General features: G+C 49.6%; 8 protein-coding genes across 8 annotated transcripts; 5 read left to right on the top strand and 3 right to left on the bottom strand.

The window, feature by feature from the left end:
- Nucleotides 1–1,310: 1,310 nt before the first annotated feature.
- Nucleotides 1,311–4,290, top strand: FOBCDRAFT_254569 (uncharacterized protein). Its single transcript, XM_059611129.1, has 4 exons — nucleotides 1,311–1,485; nucleotides 1,566–2,849; nucleotides 3,111–3,301; nucleotides 3,348–4,290. The coding sequence occupies exons 1-4, from the start codon at nucleotides 1,372–1,374 to the stop codon at nucleotides 4,234–4,236; spliced, it is 2,478 nt and encodes an 825-aa protein (XP_059466393.1). The 5' UTR covers nucleotides 1,311–1,371; the 3' UTR covers nucleotides 4,237–4,290.
- Nucleotides 4,291–5,682: 1,392 nt separating this feature from the next.
- Nucleotides 5,683–7,554, top strand: FOBCDRAFT_234414 (uncharacterized protein). Its single transcript, XM_031193649.3, has 5 exons — nucleotides 5,683–6,181; nucleotides 6,232–6,592; nucleotides 6,644–6,761; nucleotides 6,813–6,883; nucleotides 6,931–7,554. Exons 1-5 carry the CDS (start codon nucleotides 5,990–5,992, stop codon nucleotides 7,464–7,466), a joined length of 1,278 nt encoding a protein of 425 aa, XP_031030270.2. The 5' UTR covers nucleotides 5,683–5,989; the 3' UTR covers nucleotides 7,467–7,554.
- Nucleotides 7,555–7,601: 47 nt separating this feature from the next.
- Nucleotides 7,602–8,875, bottom strand: FOBCDRAFT_234413 (histidine phosphatase superfamily). The gene has a single exon (XM_031193648.3). It carries the CDS (start codon nucleotides 8,691–8,693, stop codon nucleotides 7,869–7,871), a length of 825 nt encoding a protein of 274 aa, XP_031030269.2. The 5' UTR covers nucleotides 8,694–8,875; the 3' UTR covers nucleotides 7,602–7,868.
- Nucleotides 8,876–9,123: 248 nt separating this feature from the next.
- FOBCDRAFT_234412 (fungal-specific transcription factor domain-containing protein) lies at nucleotides 9,124–11,459 on the bottom strand. The gene has a single exon (XM_031193647.3). The coding sequence runs from the start codon at nucleotides 11,391–11,393 to the stop codon at nucleotides 9,462–9,464; it is 1,932 nt and encodes a 643-aa protein (XP_031030268.2). The 5' UTR covers nucleotides 11,394–11,459; the 3' UTR covers nucleotides 9,124–9,461.
- A 651-nt stretch (nucleotides 11,460–12,110) lies between these two features.
- FOBCDRAFT_171876 (uncharacterized protein) lies at nucleotides 12,111–13,590 on the top strand. The gene has a single exon (XM_031193646.3). The coding sequence runs from the start codon at nucleotides 12,288–12,290 to the stop codon at nucleotides 13,461–13,463; it is 1,176 nt and encodes a 391-aa protein (XP_031030267.2). The 5' UTR covers nucleotides 12,111–12,287; the 3' UTR covers nucleotides 13,464–13,590.
- A 162-nt stretch (nucleotides 13,591–13,752) lies between these two features.
- Nucleotides 13,753–14,999, top strand: FOBCDRAFT_234410 (uncharacterized protein). The gene has a single exon (XM_031193645.3). It carries the CDS (start codon nucleotides 13,768–13,770, stop codon nucleotides 14,785–14,787), a length of 1,020 nt encoding a protein of 339 aa, XP_031030266.2. The 5' UTR covers nucleotides 13,753–13,767; the 3' UTR covers nucleotides 14,788–14,999.
- A 55-nt stretch (nucleotides 15,000–15,054) lies between these two features.
- On the top strand, nucleotides 15,055–15,929 carry FOBCDRAFT_245956 (Alpha/Beta hydrolase protein; the record flags this gene model as incomplete). Its single annotated transcript, XM_059610724.1, has 2 exons — nucleotides 15,055–15,817; nucleotides 15,895–15,929. 2 exons carry the CDS (start codon nucleotides 15,055–15,057, stop codon nucleotides 15,927–15,929), a joined length of 798 nt encoding a protein of 265 aa, XP_059466392.1.
- A 138-nt stretch (nucleotides 15,930–16,067) lies between these two features.
- Nucleotides 16,068–17,905, bottom strand: FOBCDRAFT_287054 (major facilitator superfamily domain-containing protein; the record flags this gene model as incomplete). Its single annotated transcript, XM_059611697.1, has 2 exons — nucleotides 16,068–17,303; nucleotides 17,353–17,905. 2 exons carry the CDS (start codon nucleotides 17,903–17,905, stop codon nucleotides 16,099–16,101), a joined length of 1,758 nt encoding a protein of 585 aa, XP_059468185.1. The 3' UTR covers nucleotides 16,068–16,098.
- Between the last annotated feature and the right edge of the window lie 1,210 nt (nucleotides 17,906–19,115).

The following is a 19,115-nucleotide window of genomic DNA, read 5'->3' as shown; positions in this document are numbered from 1 at the left end:
AGCATAAGGATTCAAACTCCGTGACCTCGTCTCATATCAATAGCTTACCGATCTTCAGATTCATAAGCGCTCGTGATCAGAAGGTATCCGACCCAGCCGCCCTATCCGAGGAGATCCTGGACGTGAGAGGTTGATTCAGGAACTGTTTCATTCATCGTCGCACGGCCATTTACTATGCATTTTTCCCAAGTTTTTCAACCTCTCTGCATCACATTCACGAATACGGTCAGGAACCTGCAGACAGCAGTTTTGTGAAACCCTGATGAGGAAGTATAGGGCGAAGGTTGGAGATGATAGATTGTCGCTAAATGGTGAGGTCACTGGGCACTGAATCTTCAACAGGGGTTCGGGGGCCGTGCCGCCTGTTGGCAGCTGTCAAGCGAGTGGAGGCCACCAAAGTTTAGGTTGCTGTTGCTGTTGGTAGGTTGCTGCTGCGAAGTTGACATTTTTATTCGTCCATTGAAGCTGCCTTCGTTACTCTGCAGATCCAGTCGGCTCAGTGTATCTTCAGCATTTGACGTGATAAACTGTAAGAAACTGTTTTGCGATTGTCGACCTCACGGCTAATGCTCAAACAATCCTCATTGACCTGGACGTTTTAGCCTGTGCGGCCTAAAAATCTTCAAACCCCACCTCTGGTAGTTAAGCTGCCGAAACACTGCAGTTACAGAACCTTGAAGCGCCGAAGGAACAAGTTTTGCAACATTATGCCACTTTTCCCTACCCCTGAGTTGTTGGTTCGAAAGCATCTATTAGATTCTTATGGCAGGATCGCTAAGAATCGGTCAACCAACAACAGGCAATCGCATATCGCAAGACGTTCTAGAAAGTATTTGGGCTTCCCTGGACCCGCTGTGACGCGGTTTGAGTAGGTGCTTATAGCGCCCACAGTTCTTGGCCCACTGCCACGTTGCGCTGAGCACTGTCGTACCCGACACACCAGACACTTTCAGCGTTGAGAGGTTCAATATAACGACTCTTGACGGTCTCATTCGCTGTCATGACATTTGTCAAGTTTCAGCAAGGTCGCGATCGACGAAGATACAGCGGATAGTTAGGATGCCGAACTCTCTTTCACATGCCTTCAGCTTTGGAGGCGCCGATTTTCCCGGAGATCAGCTCATTCACTGCTGAATTATTGGTTAGCACCTTGCCAACAACAACAAGCCTCGGCACTCAACGTTTGTGAACGGTGGAACCGTCTGAGCGTAAAATGATCCAATCAGAATATTCAATTCAGTTTTCCCTTGGAGCCATTCACTGTCGGAAACAGGGTAGGACCAGCAGGTGACATTCTCTGCAAATTTCCATCAAGAACGGTCAAAGATTCCAATGTTAAGTAAGTAAAGAATAGTACAAAACACCATCATCATGAACGACAAGCATACGAAAAGTCGAGTCGCTATTATAGGCACGGGTCTCGCCGGTCTTAGTAGTGCTTATCTTATTAAGGGAGACCGTTATAGGGTGACGTTGTTCGAACAGGTGCGCCACGTCGTCAACGACAACCGAGATCCTTCGCCCTGGGTTGGAATCCTTTCGCTAACAATAACGCTTCCCTCCAGGGCGACAGAATATCCTTTGATTCTGCTTCTGTTACGATTAAGAACGAGAAATACGACGATGCTGAACGAATCGATCTGCCGATGCGCGCGAGCGCGGACGGGTACTACCATAACTTGATGCGCATGTATCAGCATCTACAAATCCCGCTGCATCCAATCAAGTTCCTTTTTGTCTTTGCGAAAGCAGCTACGAGCGCCGATGGAACAGTCCCGGTCAAGGGGAGCGATAACGAGACATACTTCATTCATGCATCGAACTTGCACCAGACACCGCCGCCGTGGCCGGGCAATCGCGGTGTGATTGCGCACTTTATCGAGATTGTCTTCCTGATTGTGTGCCAATTCTGGTTCACGATTGCATGCTTCCTTGTCGCGCCATTGAAGACCACATCTTCCGGATACAGCGAGACCGTCGCCGAATACTTCGATCGCATACGTTTACCCCGACGATATACATCGCGCTATCTGCTTCCGCTTCTGAGCGGTGTGGCGACGTGCACACACGAAGAGCTGCTCCAATTCCCCGCGAGCGACATCGTCAACTACAAGAAGCTTTCGCATGGCAAGCAACATTACGCTGTCTGCGGCGGAGTCTCGCAGGTCCAGGCCAAATTGACGGAGGGACTCGAGGATGTCAACCTCAATAGTCGTGTGATCGAAGCTGTGCCTCAGGTCGACGGTACCGTGCTGGTTCGCTGGCAATCTACCGTTGACGCATCCGGGCGCATCCACGAGCAAGTCTTCGACCGCGTTGTCCTCTCCGTCTCCCCTGATGTCGCTGGCTGGATCTTCAAACCGCTGGGGTCTACATTGGCGAAGCTTCCAACCCGTCAAGTCGAAAGCTCTGTTTTGAAGCCGGAAAAGGCGGGAATCAGCGTCGTCGACACCGATGATTCCAACTCCCGTCAATCCATCGCTTGCATGCACCATTCAAAAGACGCCTCAGCAGCCCAGGTCTTGACCCTGCGAACGATGTTCACCGACGTGGGAAGCCCTCGCACAGAGGCTCTTCACGCCATGCCCAGTGGAGTCGTTGTCAGCACTTGTCCCCTACGCGAAGAGGCACAGCCAGAAGCAATCAAAAAGGCCAAGTTTACTAGAACCCTCAGAAACACCAAGGGCCAGGCTCTCGTTCAGAAATTGCTAGGGGATTCGGGATCGAAGAAGGGCGAGGATGGTGAGGCCATGGCTTGGGTCAATGGACAGGATAATGTGTGGATCGCTGGTGCTTGGTGCTGGGATGGCATGGTGCTGCTGGAAGGGTGTGTTGTGTCGGCCATTAGGGTAGCTCAAGATTTTGGCGTAGCGATTCCGTGGGAACAGAATTAATGACGAATAATGACTAGAATAATAGATAAATGCAGATTTCTCTTTACATTATCACCTCGAATTCCATAATCCAACCGCTACAATTGCAGTAACTTTAATTAATTTCTACTGAAATTAGTCATTTAGCGAAGTAGTAGTTAGTGGGTGAAATCAGTGCGTAAATTGAGCTACCATGAAATGTCACCATCTTTCTTTATCACAATTGACAGCCGTTAGCTCACGGCGCGGACCGCAATCGCTATCGACACCATGTTCTTCAATCAAGACAGTTTTGGTCTTGGCTTTGCCGCGGGGCTCATCACCGCCCTGGCCATCGCTGGCATCATTACTTTGGTGGTGATGCGAATGAGCGATATCTACGGCCTGGGACACTGGAAGCTCAACATCACAACGCGACCACCATCCATGTGGATGAACGTGGGATACTGGTAAGCCCAGCCACATTTCCTGCAGCCTCAATCACATATCCATTGACGTTTCTCCCAGGAAAACTCATACAGGCGAGCCAATTGACACGCTCCCCGCGGCTGCCTCTGCACTGCTCGAGCAGGTTGTGAGCGCCGCCGGGCTGTCGGGTGATGCACCTGGTAAAGCTAGTCCTCGCGGTTCCCTCGCCATTCTAGATCTGGGGTTCGGATGTGGTGACCAGACTTGGCAGTTGGCGAGGACGGCTACGGAGCAGGGCTGGAGGGATTTTCGCTATGTTGGGCTTACGCTTAATGATGCGCAGGTCCAGACGTCGCGACGTAGGATTTATCGCGAGTTGTCTGAGGCGGGGACTGCATTTGATGCGGAGGCGTTCAGCCTCTTCCGCGCTGATGCTGCGAAACCACAGACTTGGAGTCCCCAGATCAGAGAGGCTGTTTATTCGCTGGCTGATGAGAAGTATACTGAGCGGTGGCTGCTTGCTCTCGACTGTATCTACCATTTCTCTCCGTCCCGAAAACCCGTTCTTTCACACGCCGCCAAAGAGCTCGACGCCAATTACATGGCATTCGATCTCCTCCTCAACGAGAAAGCCTCCACCAAGGACATCTGGAGGGCTAGACTCATCGGAAAAATGATGGGCTGCCCACTCAAAACCTTCCTCTCGGAGACAGAGTACAGAGATCAACTGGTGGAGTGCGGGTATGACCGCAACGAGATCACGATTAAGGAGATCACAGACGATGTCTTTTCAGGCCTGGTCAAATTCCTCGATCGCCAAGACAAATTGTTAGCAGAGTACGGCATCACAATGGGCGGCTTCAAATTAGCAGGGAGATTGTTCAACTGGTTCGACAAGTCCCGCGTCGTAAGAGCCGTGGTCGTCGTCGCTCGCACCAAGAGCAAGACAGGATAGGGAAATAGCACCGTAATCACAATTACCCAAAAGTGACATTAATTAATTAGCATTCCTCTTGTCAGATCTTACTTTTGTGCAGTGCATCCCACCTTATTCTTATTCTTGATCCTGGCCCTATATCCGCGTGGGCTTCCGCGTCCCTCCCCTTGCTGCTTTTTTGGACACGCATGGTTTGCTTTACAATTGCCAGTGTCGTTTTTGCTCGCCCCGCTCTCCCCGCTCGCTGTTCCTGAATATCGAAAAATAACGTCGTTTTGTGGGCGATTGGTAGTCTGTGTTTCACTAAACGGTCTGATGGTCGATGCGCGGACGGACCTTGGGATCCCGGGAACCACGGCGCTGGAATCGCGGACCCGCGGGTTAGGCTATGAGCTGAAGTAAAACAGCCAGGGTGTTAGTTAGGGCCTTTCGCGAGTGAGGCGAATAATACAGTGACATTGAATGAGGAACTTTGAATCGGGGTCGGACATTGGGACTTCGGCCGATAACCTCGTGGGCTGTACAGTATGTGTCAGCGAACGTACGACGGGAATCGCAGATAGAGTGATTGGCTCCAGTACAAATGCATCATTAATCAGAGTTAATCGCTGACCCGCCCTCCCTATATCTCAGCTTATAATGTTCCTTTCAATCTCATTAATTTGCGGAATGTTCTCGGCCCCGGGCTTCTCAACGGTCCTCGATCCACAATCAGTTTTGTTCCCCGGCGCCAATGTGATAATCTACCGATCCAATGCAGACACTTTTGCATCACGTCACCAGGATCATACTCAAACAGGTCACGGACAATGATCGCATTTCTCCCCCTCTTCCTTGATCAAGCTTGCCCCGCGGAAGCAAAAGAAAGTAATGACCAGTTTAGTTAGTGACACACAGCCTGGAACTTTTCTCGTTCTTCTAAAAACAAACCACATGGCCCGCAAGGACGAAATTGTCCAAGCGTCCTTGTCAGGGGTGACCGATCAAGGGTTTAGTTAAACCACGTATAGGAAGCCTCGACATATTCCCGAGACAGGGGCCTCATCCTGCAATAGGAATCACTTCGTCGTTTCACTTTTTTATCTGCACAACGAAAAGAGACGGAGAAAAAGCCACTTGGCAACCCCGGACGATGGGCGGGCCTTGCTTTTACGATTTCCTCGGGCTGATAGGCTCTTCTAGAGCCCTGTACCGTGTGCGTGAAACTGCCTTTTCGTGATGATCGTGTCAGGTCCGTGGAGTTCGTTTCCGACAAAGCAACATCCTGCATCCCAGACCCGATGGCGAAAAAAAGCATAACTCATGTTTCGGTAGATATTAAGAGTGTTTTAAAGGTCTGAGCTGAGTCTATTACGTCAATTTCGGGTTTCAAGAAACAGAAAATACGAAAGTCTGTCCACGCGGCATCTCCGCCAAAGAGGCCTTTTCGACATCGAACATGCTCACCACGCGGCCCCAGTATCCGATTAAGGTAGACCCCGTAACGTATTAGTTTGCAAGGGTTACTTAGCCAAGCGAGTGTTAGGCTTGTCCCAAGCAGGGGCGAATACATCTCGCGTATGCTCGTCACCCAGCACAAGAGCGAACCCCATCCCATGCAGGACCAGGGGGTGCTGGTCCAGAATCCTTCTTTTACGTTTGTGGCTCCCCCGATTTTTTCTAGCTGTTCTTGATACCTTTTCTGTTTTGTTGTTGGTTTCTCGAATCTGTACCTGCATTCGCCAAACGAAACATCGGGTATCTTGTTGCCGCCGAGGAGGAAATGTGAGCGATGAAGCTGAGGCTTCGCGACGACCAAGATGACGGACCCGTCCATACCTTTGTCAATCCCTATGTCGAGTTGAACGCCGGGTTGTGGTCTCTGTTCGCGGGAGCGACTTTCTTTCTGTGGTTGAGGTTGTACGTCAAGATTACGAGGAGACATGGAATGTGGTACGACGATTATATCCTCCTGGTATCATGGGTGAGTACACATCGTCCCAGCATAACGAAGCTGCATCCTAACAGATCCAGTTCATCCTTCTCGCCAACAACAGTCTTATCGTCTGGGAATTCAGAAACGGCTATGTTCTGAAGGACTCATCACAACAATGGGACGACAGAATGCACATACTCATCAACGTCTCGTCATGCGGAACACTGATCGGCCAAGCATTGACAAAGACAGCCTTCGCGGTAACACTGTTACGAATGAGTAATCGCTGGCAGAAATGGATCCTTTGGTTCTGTATTGCCAGCATGAACGCCTACATGATCGTCAAGGTGTTCTTCCAATGGGCTAAAGTCTGTGGCAAGCCAACGTACGACAACTGGTATCGATTCGACTTCTGCTTGGATTCCAAGTTCCGAAATGACTTCAAGGAGGGTGGCAACAGTGAGTGACCATGGACAACGAGATGTGCTGGAGGATACTAACGGGGTGCAGTTTACAACATCATTATGGATTTCGTGTTTGCATGCTTCCCTTGGCTTATCACGAGAGGGTTGGAGATGAAGAAGGCTGAAAAGATTGGCCTTTGCTTCACAATGAGCCTGGGAATGATGTAAGTCAAGAGAGAACAACAGTCAAGGACATACTTCTAACCCCAGTCTAGTATTGCTATCGTCTCGGCTATTCGAGTTAGCTGGAAGGACCAAGGAAATGGCCGTGATGCCTACTACATCTGTAAGTCCTCTCATCTCAGTCTTACAACCTTCACTCACAGATTCCAGGGCGCAACGGCATGTCACAAGTTTGGTACTCATCAGAAGTTGCTGGAACAATCATGGTGCAGTGCATACCCATTCTCCGCCCCATCCTCAAAAAGTTTCACACATCATACACCTCCCGCCGTCTCGACTCCCAAACCGGCGAACGAAAAGGCTCCGGCTGGACATGGACACGCAGCAGCAAGCACATCTCCACCGGCCCCCTAACACCCGGTCACCCCCCCATTCTAAACAACAACCCTGACGGCATGGAACTACGCAACATCCCCGAGGAACAAGAACCAGCAGAGTTCGACTTCTGGGGCAAGAATGATCCGCCTTCACCAGATGATCTCGAAGATGGAAGACCTGATATCAAGTACAAGTTCAACAGGGAGGAGATGAAGTTTACAAGAGATGATAGCTGGCCCCTTGGAGGCGAAAGTGAGAGTGCAAAGAGTGCGAGAAGCATTGAGTTGGCACACTCGAATATGGGATTGGCTGTTGAACATGAGGCTGCACAGCAGGGACTGTCGCCACCACCGCCTCGGAGGACATGAGAGAGGCTCATACCGAATTTTACTTGTTTGTATAATAATAGGGTTAGAATATTACTTAGACACGACGTTATGTACATATCTTTTGTCACTCCAGTTTCATACCTGTATGCCAATGGTGATTGTTGTATAAATTTCATAAAGGGCATGCGATGTGATTATCAGCATTATCAACATGATCATCATGCACAGTTCTGATACGTGACTTGGACCACTCATCCCGCCTGGTAATGCGAAGAATTCTCGTTCCCTTGGGCCGGCGAGAAAAAGCAATTATTCTATGTCTAAAACTCGGATAGCATCTATCTGCTCACACTACTGCTATAGCGAGTATTCGGTCATTATACTCTCGTCCATTTCTTCTATCATTCCTCACATGCAAAACATATCCATCTGCGGTACATCTTACAACCTTGAATGCTCCTGCATCGGCATGACCGAAGCTGTCTCCAGGTATCTTATGTCCGGGAGTCCCTGATCAACCCATCCAACCATAGTCTTCTCATACAGCTTCCGTTGCTCCTCTGCCGAGGGAGCGAGGCCCTTCATGCCCCGAGCTAATCTGCTCTCCTCGGTCTCAACAAGCCAAGCATTCTCGTCCCAGTCGTCGTTTTGAAACACATATCGCCTTGTTTCGCAATTCTTCCAACCTGTACCGCATCCAGTGGTGCTGTTCTCCCAGTCATTGCTGAAATAGTGCATGAAGCTTCCGTGAGCAACTAGAGCAATGTGAATGTCCTCGTTGGTGTCTCGACTCAAAGCCATGCCCTTTTCTCTAAGTATTCTTCTTACTGTGCGAGCACGTGCTGCGCAGGCACCTGTGACAGGACTATTCGGTCCATAGAGGTTTTTATCATTCCAACCCTCTGGTACCAGACTCAAGTCAACAGGCCATTCATTCCGCAACGTCATCTCTCTGAGAAGAGCAGGATCTGTTCCGATATCGCAGCCGTGATCAGAAATTTCCTGTGCCTCCGGGATAGCAAGGATGTCCTGTGTCTGAATGGCATCATCGAAGATTAGACTTGTCGTATGCAGTGTCCGCATCATAGGCGATGATGCGATGAGTTTGAACTTGGACTGATCCTGAAACGAGGCTTTTCGTCGTTCGATGCATTGTTGTTGGCCAAATGGCGTTAGTGCGGGGTCCCTCAGGTGAAAGAATTCTTCACCCAGGTTGTGATAGCCCTGGGCGTGTCTGACTGCGTGGATGATGATTTTGCCTGACATTTTGGTGTATATGACTCTGTGGAGAGAATGTGGAGGAGATCAGAGCCATGGGATATCCATTTTTTATATCCAGAAGATACTTGGTCACCAAGTGACATCAATGTTTTCGGCATTATCCATGTTGTAAAATTCTTGACTTGGATGCCCCATCGAGGCGCGTCAAGGCTTGTTAGTGCGTAAACCCGTTTTGGCAATTGACCACGAAAGATCTGCAAACGTGGCAGATCTGCTCAACGTCACAGGCCGTCAGATTTTAAGGCACCAATTAATAAGCTGGCTACGGCGCTTCAATTACTGTTGCGTTGCAATTTTATGGTTGGTTTGTAACTCTGTTTCAGGGCGTACCGACGAATCCTGTGCTCTTGCTCGCGTTCTCGAGCCACTAGGGAATAAACTTTGAGAAGGACAAGTGCTTGAACATAGCTTGTAAAATGGCTAGAATGCTTTGTACAGGGATTCCTGTCACCCTTGACAAAGGGCAACGTGCGTCGATAACATTGTGAGGGGGTTGATGTCAAGCAATTATTTCACGGCATCCAACTCCCGAGCCTCGCGCTCGAGCTGCCATTTTTGTAATACACACGACACATCTGACTTCTCTCTGCGGGGAAAGACCGCATCACGTTGGGGTAATTCAGGTGAATCCACGTAAAAGAATCCATAACGTGGGCGAGCGATTGGTGGCGAGCGCGCACCGACGGGACGGCACGACTCCGATAAACGGGAAGCTATGGCCACGTCACAAGCGTTATCGGCATCTCAGCCTATTCATAGCAACATGAAGCTATCACTCATACTTCCCAGTGCAGTCTGATGCCACTTGATATTAGCGCCCTCTCTTTTCCTCAACGCCCAGAGCTCTTTTACAAGATGCGTCATCTGTGACCAGATCGCTAGCTCTGATCTCTCCTCAAAGAACGCGAGAGTATGAAGCATTCGCTGCTGCATTGTCGTATCGCCTGTCTCAAATGCTATAATAGCAACGGGCCAGATCATTGGTGAGAATCGTTGACTCGTGCAGGTAGGTAGAGCTTCAATATGTGGCAGTGATTTCTCAACAAGTGGACGCACCGCATCCATTGGCATGTCCTTCAAATTGCGTTTCAAGTGAATTAAGGCGGCGTAGTAGAAGATGCAGCCATGGTGGTAGATCAGATCGGCATAATCTTTTGCCGTTGACGTCTCAGGTCTATTAGGTGCCGATAAATAAAGTTCCATCTCTAGCCGGTCTAATTCCTCAGGAGAAGGATCACTTTCAGTAGGAGACCGTTTCCGCATTTGAAGGGCATTCATCGCGCGAAGACCCTCGTACACTGGCTGAGGAAGACCAAACGACTCGTAAAGAGTATACGGCTCAGGCTGAGGACCAAAGTCGTTGGTAAATTTCCAGTATGAGGTTTCCTGATTATCAAAGAGTAACTGCGCTTGCACGACAGTGGCCATACTCCGAAACATCTGATACAGACTTGAAGCTGCGTCACTTTTGTGCCAAACCTGCGGATCAATATGATTGACCCATTCAACAGCGCCACGAAAGTGTAACCGCCAGAACGTTGTCGGCAGCGTCACCGCCTCATTGTAGATACAGATGATGATGGATGCTAGTAGTGACACGCAATCAGCACCGTTTTTAGATAGCTGGATGTTTTTGGCCAGATGAGTAATGCCGATATTGTGGTGTTCTAAAGCAACGTTCTCAAGAGATCCTTTCGATTCTTCACACTCTCTCTTTTTTGCGAGATGGAATGCTGACGCTGAACAGATAAAATGAAACAATGCCGTGGCGCCTGTTGACTTTTCCGAGTCCGTGCGGCTGCCTTCTAGGGCGATGGGCATCATTGCGCTCCGTAACGGGTTGAGATGACCAGGCACCGGGTTTAGTGAGTCACAAAGGCTGAGTGTCCAGTGCTGCAGAAGCTCGCAGTGAAGAGCCGGATCAGGAAGAATATCGAGGTGACGTGTGATCTTGCGTCTTTGGCCTGGAGTATCGAGTGGAGATGATGTGTGTGAGACAAGTTCTGATACTCCAGGCAATGGTAAAGAGCCTGTGCTAACATCACCGAGGCTGACAGGCGTTGACGTGCTATGGGTATTTATGTCGTCTTGAGGGATGGGGTTCTGGTCGAACAGTTGCAGCATGGGAAGTTGAGGTTGCGCAGGCTGAAGGGAAGCATATGGAGGACCTGTCGTGAGGCCTTGACCCAAGAGCTCATACGAATGGAATATCCGCGTGTTCAAATGGCCGGTGAAAGGACCTTGGTCGAGAGGAAAGTGCTGATCGAGGAAGTATGGCGTATTGCTAGACTGAGCTTCTGACGGCAGGTCAGAAGGCCCCTCGTTCGAAGGACCGTCACCATTGTCACTCTCCTCTGGGCCATTGGATGATTGGCCATCTTGCTCGGAGACACTCTCCCCAATGGACTCCAAGTCTCTCGACTGGCGTAGTCTCGCCGCAGCTTTTCTCTTCCTCCCTCCCCTTCTAAAGGTCGTCGGGTTCCTCACCGAAGCCCAAGATATGCGTACTCCATATCCCTCGCACTCAACACCAGCCTTCTGACAGCGATTGCATTCCGGCTTGGCTTCGTCACATTTCACATGCTTGGCGCGACATGTCCAACAGCCTGAGAAGCTCTTTGTCCGGGGTTTGCGGGGCTGGCCTGATGCTGTTCTACCGGGAGAACGGGGCGGATCATCCGACATTGCTGAGGTCAGATCATGCCGGTGCGTAGGTAACGTTATTATGGAATGCGGTGATGAAGGGGTGAGGTTGAGTGATGAAGTGCCCAGAATTGGTTTGTCAACGCGAAGCTGAGATCATGTCGTGGTTGAGAGCCTGTTTAGGCATAGCGGTATCGGGTACGCTAACTCGACCTGGGGACGCTCCACCAATGACGAAGAATCGGTCTGGCAATAAGATGGCAAATTTTGTCTATCACAATTCATCAAGCAAGGCGCCATGTATGGCTGATAGTGCGGAAGGCATCCCGATTCTCTTTTTGGGTAAATGGATGTCAGGTCAAGGGCGCGGGCGGAAGCTTCACTCAGCTTGACCCCGAATGTGCCTGGCTTTGCACCCTAGATGGGAAAGGCTCTGCTTCCAGTGTACCACGAATGCTGAGACTCAAACAAGCAAAAATGATGGGCCCTGATGAGATCTAAAATTAGAAAGCCCAGGTCCAGTTACCGCAAGAAGTCCACTTGACAAATGCTTAATATCGCTATGTTTGATGATTGATTGAATGGAAGTATCGAGAGCTGCCGGACTCCGCAGTCGATCTCTTGAGATGTCGGTATGGATTACCGTATAAGGCTTAGTGTTAATGCCAAGCTCATATCGAATCATCACGAAAGTGTGTGAAAGCTCTTCTTGGCAATTTGAACCGGGCATTGAAATGGTGGATCTCTGTCACCATGACCGAACTATTCGTTTACAATAAATCGTATGAGCAATATTTAATTTTGATTCTTCGTACCATTCTTTCTCAAGCATTTACAATCGACGTCCAACATTAACCACCTGTTCTGTTCTTCATTTCTCATTCCCCAGATATTCTTGACCTGCAGAACCCCAGATTATCAGCAACCACCGACATCATGACAGGCCTATCCCAGTTGATCAGGCCACAGTCACTGGCTCCTCCACTGTTCAAGAAGAGATCGCAGAAATCACCAAATCGGCCTCCTGCATCTCTCGACTGCCAAATTGATACTTCTCCGATCGTCATTGTCAATGACGATGCTACTGATGGCTCTACTATCTCGGGCTCACTACTTTTCAACGTTGAAGAAGCCATCGAGGTTGATAGCCTCTTTGCCACATTGCGAGTTCATGTGGTTAACAGAAAGCCTTTCAAGAGAACATGCAAAGCATGTAAGCACCAAGTAATAGAGCTCAAGCGCTGCCATTTCATTACGACGACGACCTCACTTGACTGCAACAATTACACGTATCCTTTCTCTTACCAAGTGCCAAGTTATGTACCTCCCTCTATGGATACGTCACTTGTTTCCGTCACATACGAATTCCAGGCTGTAACATCCATACGACGGACAGGATCACTGTCAAAACTGCCAGAGATCATCACACTCAACCGCACTCTTCCCGTCGCAAGATCAATACCAGTGCCAAGTAAACCTTTATTATCAACTCGGATATACCAAGCTGCTGGAATCGAGGTCGGCTGCAGTTTCGATCCTGTCCTTGACCCCAGTGGCAAGAATTATGTGAAACTCACTATGAGCGGCCTTCGAAGCTGTCCTGACAATGGGGAGGACATTCAGTTCTGGCGTGTATGTAAAGGCACCTGGATGCTTCAGGAGAACATCAAGAGCACAGCCGTGGCTTGTTCGCAGCACGCACAAGAATGTCAAGCAGACGAAAAGAGCCACGCACAAAAGAAGACAATTACTATAGGCGAATCTTCGTTCTACGACGGGTGGACCACGGACGACGCTGCAGGAACACTCAGCATGGAGTTTCCCTTCTTTATCAAGAAAGCCTCCAGGTTCACCCAAGATACCGGCGATGTCGGCGACACATCGGTCACCCATTCCCTGGTGCTAGAGCTACAGCTGATGAAGGAGATTTATCCCCAAGGCAACCCAGATCTATCTGTCAGGAGTGGAGTAGGTCGGATCCTTCGATCTGAGCATCGGGTCGTGTTGAGCGACTTTGCCAGGCCTTCGGATCATGTTGAGGAGGAGAGTTTGCCCTGCTACAGTGATCTCCGGCCTGGACCACCACTGTACCAGGAGAAGGATTCTGAGTAGTTAATGGTGCGGGAATTTTTTATCTTAATCAGACATTGAAGATGGAGGGAAAGGTAGTTGAGAGTTTCATGGCTTAAAGCGTAACGATACCAAATTCATTTACTAAATATACTGTCAATTTTTCGCACTTAAGATAGTTCAACGCCATGCTTGTAGTCTCGCTAGAGTAACTGCATGTAAGACCGGTGATTTCTTCTTGGGGAACAGTCAGACTTTTGTGGGCTGGTAGCCTAAACCCCATTTCACCGCTAATTATTCCTTGCAAACTCACGCTTCTTCACCTTTTGACTCTACAACCAACACAATGACTTCTCCGGAGCGGCGATTGTCTACGGGCGGGACAGCACCATGCAAAGTGTTCATTGGAAAATCCAGCCATGGCGAATTCAAGGACCATGCAGGTCGCCATTACGACGTTGTCGCGAGTCGAGCTGGCCCTAACGCGGCCATTGTGAAACTAAGCATTCAGTTGTATTGTCTGGGTGAGCCGGAATTCGATCCTCACGACATGGGTTCTTCTCTGTTATATTCTGATGCTATTGAGGGGTGGGGTAATGCCCGTAACCATTGGCCACGCATTGATGTATACACGGGATTTGACACCGTGGAAGAATGCATAGAGCATCACCGCCGCGAGAAAGCGTTCCGCAAAGAGGCTATCAGAAAGATGAAGGACGACGCTGTGACTGGACTGTCGGAAGCCGAGGCAAAAGAAAAGCTGGCCACGGAGATCCAAGGAATGGAACCTCTTCCGCATATCGTGCCATCTTGGTGTGAATTGACGAAGTTCGTTGAAAATAGGTGGAGTGTTGGAGATCGTTACAAGAGCTGGATCTTCGTCGTACCAGCACAAAGATCCTCCTGGGAGGACGTTATAGAGAATGGGCTACTAAAAGTCAAATTTGACCTGGACGTCTCTGCCGCCATGTTTTACTCCGAGTCACCGACGTTTGGACTGACTCCAGAAGGAGAAGGTTGGGTTCTCGTGGAGAAGACTGGCGTCGAAAACATGAAACCTGTTGAGATTCTACACATCTGCGCTAGAGAAGAGCGTGGGACATCGGAGATCACCCCAGGAAGCGACGCGACATTGTTCGGTGCTTGGTGTGACGCGACAATGCAGCTTCGAGATTGTACTTACAAGCCGAAAGGATGCAAAGGTTGTCGTTCCAATGAGCCACATGATTTCTGTGAGCAGGAGATGGATGAGCACTTCAATGATGAGGATGGGCAATGCGTCGCTTGTAGAAGGGAAGAGGAGGAGGAGAAACGCCTGGGAGAGCAACAGAATGGTCAGCCTGCCTTGGACACTGTTGGCTTATGAAGCTACGCTTACCAGCCATTTCGGCTTTCGCCAAGCCGCCAAGATGCCACTTCTTCATATGCATGGTTATGGAAATAAATTGCATTATTAATGTCGGAAATACAGCCTCAAGCTCAGTCGGATTTAACGGATGTTTCTCAAAGTTCTGAATCCTCATCAGCATCACACAGATGACGTCAGCAATGCTGACAGTGAGAAATATATAAAGGGCACCGACTTCCAGCTTACGACCACTTCTCCTCTCGCCTCTAAAACATCAAGATCATCATGGCAGACCAGGCTACTCTGAAGTTCGACTTCATCCGCCTGGAAACCAAGCCAAGCGCGCAGCTCTCCTACAGCTTCACTGCTTCTACAGCAACGAAGCCTACCAACCCAGCTCTTATTGTCTTCGTCAATGGCCTCGGCGCACCGCAGGCAGGATGGATTGCAACAATGAACAAACTCAAGGAGCTCTCTCCTCAGGGTCTTCCAGCAATGCTGACCTTTGATCGCTTCGGACAGGGTCAGACTACTGATCGTGATCCCAAGGATGAGGGAGCTGCGGATCCAACTCACGCACATGACTGCATGGCTGTGGTTCGGGATATCCGACAGCTCATCACACAGATCTTGAAAGAGAGGCTGAGCATCGACAATCCAGATAGCACCAAGCTTTTGCTGATTGGAAACTCAATTGGATGTGCTCTGACTCGTCTCTACGCCGCTGAGTACTCCGGCACCGTAGCTGGGGCCCTTCTTCTCGACAGTGTCCTGACAGACACGGACTTCGTCTCCGTCTTCCCTGACCCAGATTCTGAGGGCTTCGACCCTGCCAGTCTTCCGCCAGGGGTCACAGCAGACAATCTACGCGTTGCTCGAGAAGAGACCGCAAAGCGCTTTCATCCAAGCGTTGGCTCAAGAGAAGGTCTCAGTCGAAAGAACCTTACTCAACTTCTTGGTCACTCAGACTCGCCAGCTCTTCCCAAAGTCGACGGCAAAGACCCATACATCACTGTTCTGGGGCATGACTTCAACTACTTTGCAGAGCGTACGGGAACAGACTTCAACATTCCTGGGGAGACTGTACAGGCTTACATGAATACTTACTGGCATCATTATAATGAGGGACTGGCGAAATTGACGAGCTCAGAAAGAAGTGAAGGACCTATCCAGGTGCCGAACGCGGGTCATTTTATTCAACTGGATAATCCTGGGTTCGTGGCCGGGAAGCTGCATGACATGTTGCAGAAATTGGCCGAGGAATAATCTGCGGTGTCTTCTAACTATAAATACTGATTCCATCTGGGAGCCTGAATGTTGGTTGTCCATCTAGTGTGTGAATGCATATTTGCTCTTTGCCCTTATCTTGTGTCCATAGAAGTACAGGACGTAAGGAATCGCCGCCAATACCACCGCGAAACATGCCATGATGGTCAATGTATAGTGGGTGCCCATGTTTTCGTAGAACGGTATGCCCACTACTGTCATTCCTCCAGCGATCATATAACGGGTCAAAGACACGAACGTTAGTGCCGATGCCGAGTATATCTCGTAAGAGTCAATGATGTACATGTAAACGCAGATAAAGATACCCGTGACGCCATAACCGAAAAGAACCACGGCGAAAATGGCGGACCAGATGCTGATGCTAGAGTAGTTGGTCCAACCGAGCCAAAAGAGCGAGATGGGGATCGCAGCAGCTGCACCGAGCATGGCGTACCAGAGACGTATTTCAGGCTTGAGGTGGCCATCTCCCTGGTTCTGGGTCGCTCGCAGTGTCTTGCGGTAGACGATAGGAACAAAAGCGAAGTTGATCTGCGTTCCGAGAAACATGGCGATGAAAATGATGTTGGCGAGTCCCTGGTCAAGGCCATACGTTTTCTCAAATATATACGGCCAGCCGACAAGGAAGGTGAATAGTACAATATACAGCACACTGATGTATATCGTCATGGCAATAATGATGGGTTCAGTCAGCATCAGAAAGGGCCGCGTCATGCTGACTTTGAGTCTGCTGAAGAGACTAGCATCAGCAATCTCATGCTGGCATCGAAACCGGTCATCTCCAGTGATCCGCCGGTAATGAGCTGCTTTCCACTGCAAGAGAAGTGGGCCGTACGTCTCAGGCATGAAGAGCAGGACTAGTACAAGAACAAGCCCTGATGCTATAAGCATAGTCCACTCAGTCCATCGCCAGCTCACAGCGCTCGATGGTCCGATGTAAGCGCCCATTACAGCACCAAGCATCGGTCCACCAAAACCAGCTACAGCATACAGAGGAAAGCTCCAGGTCTTTTCGAGACTGTTGTACATATCTGCGATAGAACCTCCGGAGCAAACCAGCGGTGTTGAAGCTGAGCAGCCAGCCAAGAAGCGGAACGTGATTTGCGCACCAAAGTTGGGTGCGAGAGCTGATGCCATGATCCAGATCATGAAGATTGCCATGGAGAAGATGTAAACTGCATTTCTACCAAATGTTTCGGAGAAGGGGCCTGCTATTAGTGAACCGAGGCCCATCCCAACCAAGTAAAGGCCTGAAAATGTTAGCTTCCATAGCGCGGTGAGAAAGAGCATGAGACATACCTGTTGCGAGAGATTCAGCAACCTCACTGACTCCAAGCGACTCTGCAGCTTGCGGAAGAACAGTCGCATCAATTCCGGATGCTGCTCCGACAAAAAGAGCAATGATGGAGATCTGCAGCGTCACACCAATCCGTCTTCCAACGGACCAGTTGTGAGGATCAAGAGGATCGTCTGGACCCTCCCAACCAACCACGAAAACCTTTCCTTCGTGACCTTTGTCGTTCTTGTGATCTTGGACATTAATTCCTGTGAGGACCTGGCCCAGAGCAATTCCTCCGGACATGCACTGTCGAATGGTTTGTGCCGTTACAATCTGCTGCAGCGACTGTTCGGGAATCTCATCGCTCGAAGCATATGTATCTGCTTCAGTGATAGGAGGCAACCGCCCAGGACTCGGCTCGTCCTTCTCATCCAAAGACTTTCGACATTCCCGCGCAGCTTCGATATCGCGCCCAGCGTTGGATGTCGTGTGCTGTCTCGCCTTGCCAATATCACGATCAATCTGCGCCTGAGCCGCAGCACCAGCCCTTCGATACTGCAGAAGCGATTGCATCTTTCACTGCCCAAAAAGCACAATATGAGAGAGGCGAGAATTTATTAAAAATCACATTCTGGCGAGATTTGTCATGGAGATAACATTAGCGGGCCGAATAGTTTAACGAATTCCCACATTTCGACGGTAGTTGGCTTCGAGTGCGTCATACGTTACCAATGATATTTTCGTGATAAGAGGAAATGGAGTCTGAAGATCCGGAAGTAGATCGGAAATACGACTGATCTGATGGGGCCCGTTCTTTCGGACAGAAACCCGCTCGCTCAATTGAAATGACCGTCGATTACCGAGGTCGTATTGGAAATCATTGGCGATATCAGTTTTTCGCATAACGTTAATAAGGCTTCGAGAACATTTGTCGGGGAAGTGTCTAGTAATTTCCGGTGACTGAAACCGGTCATAAAGATTCTGGGGTGAAGCAAATCCTTCAGCCTTGGCAAGCCATCCTTGAAGAGGATTGTAACGCTCCAGAGACAACATGGTACACAACCTCCTGTCAAAGATGGTTGCACTGTCAAACATTGACAGGCGCTCGAGTTCCATCCCTGGGTATATAATTCTCAAACTGTATAAAATACTTTCTTCTAGGAATAACGCGAATTCGAGCCTGAAAAGCGAAACGCGAAATCCCAGAAGACGGAATGTTAGGTCCAGGGTAAAACCTCATGTCACGAAGCTTGCAGCGGGGGTTAAATTAATATTGGAGAAGCCACTCTCCACATCACATCACCTCAAACGTTTCAACGCAAACTGTCAAATCGGAGTTTTCAAATGACACAGACCAAGAGGCACAGTCTCTTCAATTTCCATCCTCGGAACAAGTTGAGTCAGTTCGGTTCAATATTGGGAAATATGACCTTCCGCACGACTCTAAACTCTTCAGCGGGTAACCCAACCAAGCCACCCGGTGTCAGCATTCACTCCGGACCAACAAAAGCCAGTGCCAGGGATAAAAAAAGACGAAGGATTCCAGGCTAGACAAGGGAAAAAGGTTTCCACGCGCAGGATGCAACGCACACGCAGCGAGGCACAGCACATAACAACGGTGGAGAAATGCAAATCCGCGTACTCTCGTGTTGGTTGTGAGCTGCTGGCAAATAGCAACCAACAGTGGCTGAACACCTCTGGTTAGCGGCCTTAGTTTCCCCTGCCTTTCTAGCGCTTCAATCAGCAACTTGCCAGAACAGCCTCTTCCCTGCTGATGCATCTT

The sequence above is a fragment of the Fusarium oxysporum genome, chromosome XII (genome assembly GCF_013085055.1).
Source record: "Fusarium oxysporum Fo47 chromosome XII, complete sequence".
Lineage (NCBI taxonomy): Eukaryota > Fungi > Ascomycota > Sordariomycetes > Hypocreales > Nectriaceae > Fusarium > Fusarium oxysporum.
Note: the sequence above shows the minus strand (reverse complement) of the source record. Positions and strands in the feature narration are given on the sequence as shown.

Coding starts and splice junctions, on each gene's coding strand:
- FOBCDRAFT_234413 (XM_031193648.3), bottom strand. CDS start 8,693: ATGTCAGGCAAAATCATCATCCACGCAGTCAGACACGCCCAGGGCTAT.
- FOBCDRAFT_234410 (XM_031193645.3), top strand. CDS start 13,768: ATGACTTCTCCGGAGCGGCGATTGTCTACGGGCGGGACAGCACCATGC.
- FOBCDRAFT_234412 (XM_031193647.3), bottom strand. CDS start 11,393: ATGTCGGATGATCCGCCCCGTTCTCCCGGTAGAACAGCATCAGGCCAG.
- FOBCDRAFT_234414 (XM_031193649.3), top strand. CDS start 5,990: ATGAAGCTGAGGCTTCGCGACGACCAAGATGACGGACCCGTCCATACC. Junction 6,593..6,643: donor CTTCAAGGAGGGTGGCAACA/GTGAGTGACCAT, acceptor AACGGGGTGCAG/TTTACAACATCATTATGGAT. Junction 6,884..6,930: donor CCGTGATGCCTACTACATCT/GTAAGTCCTCTC, acceptor CACAGATTCCAG/GGCGCAACGGCATGTCACAA.
- FOBCDRAFT_254569 (XM_059611129.1), top strand. CDS start 1,372: ATGAACGACAAGCATACGAAAAGTCGAGTCGCTATTATAGGCACGGGT. Junction 1,486..1,565: donor GGGTGACGTTGTTCGAACAG/GTGCGCCACGTC, acceptor GCTTCCCTCCAG/GGCGACAGAATATCCTTTGA. Junction 3,302..3,347: donor ACAACGCGACCACCATCCAT/GTGGATGAACGT, acceptor CATTTCCTGCAG/CCTCAATCACATATCCATTG.
- FOBCDRAFT_171876 (XM_031193646.3), top strand. CDS start 12,288: ATGACAGGCCTATCCCAGTTGATCAGGCCACAGTCACTGGCTCCTCCA.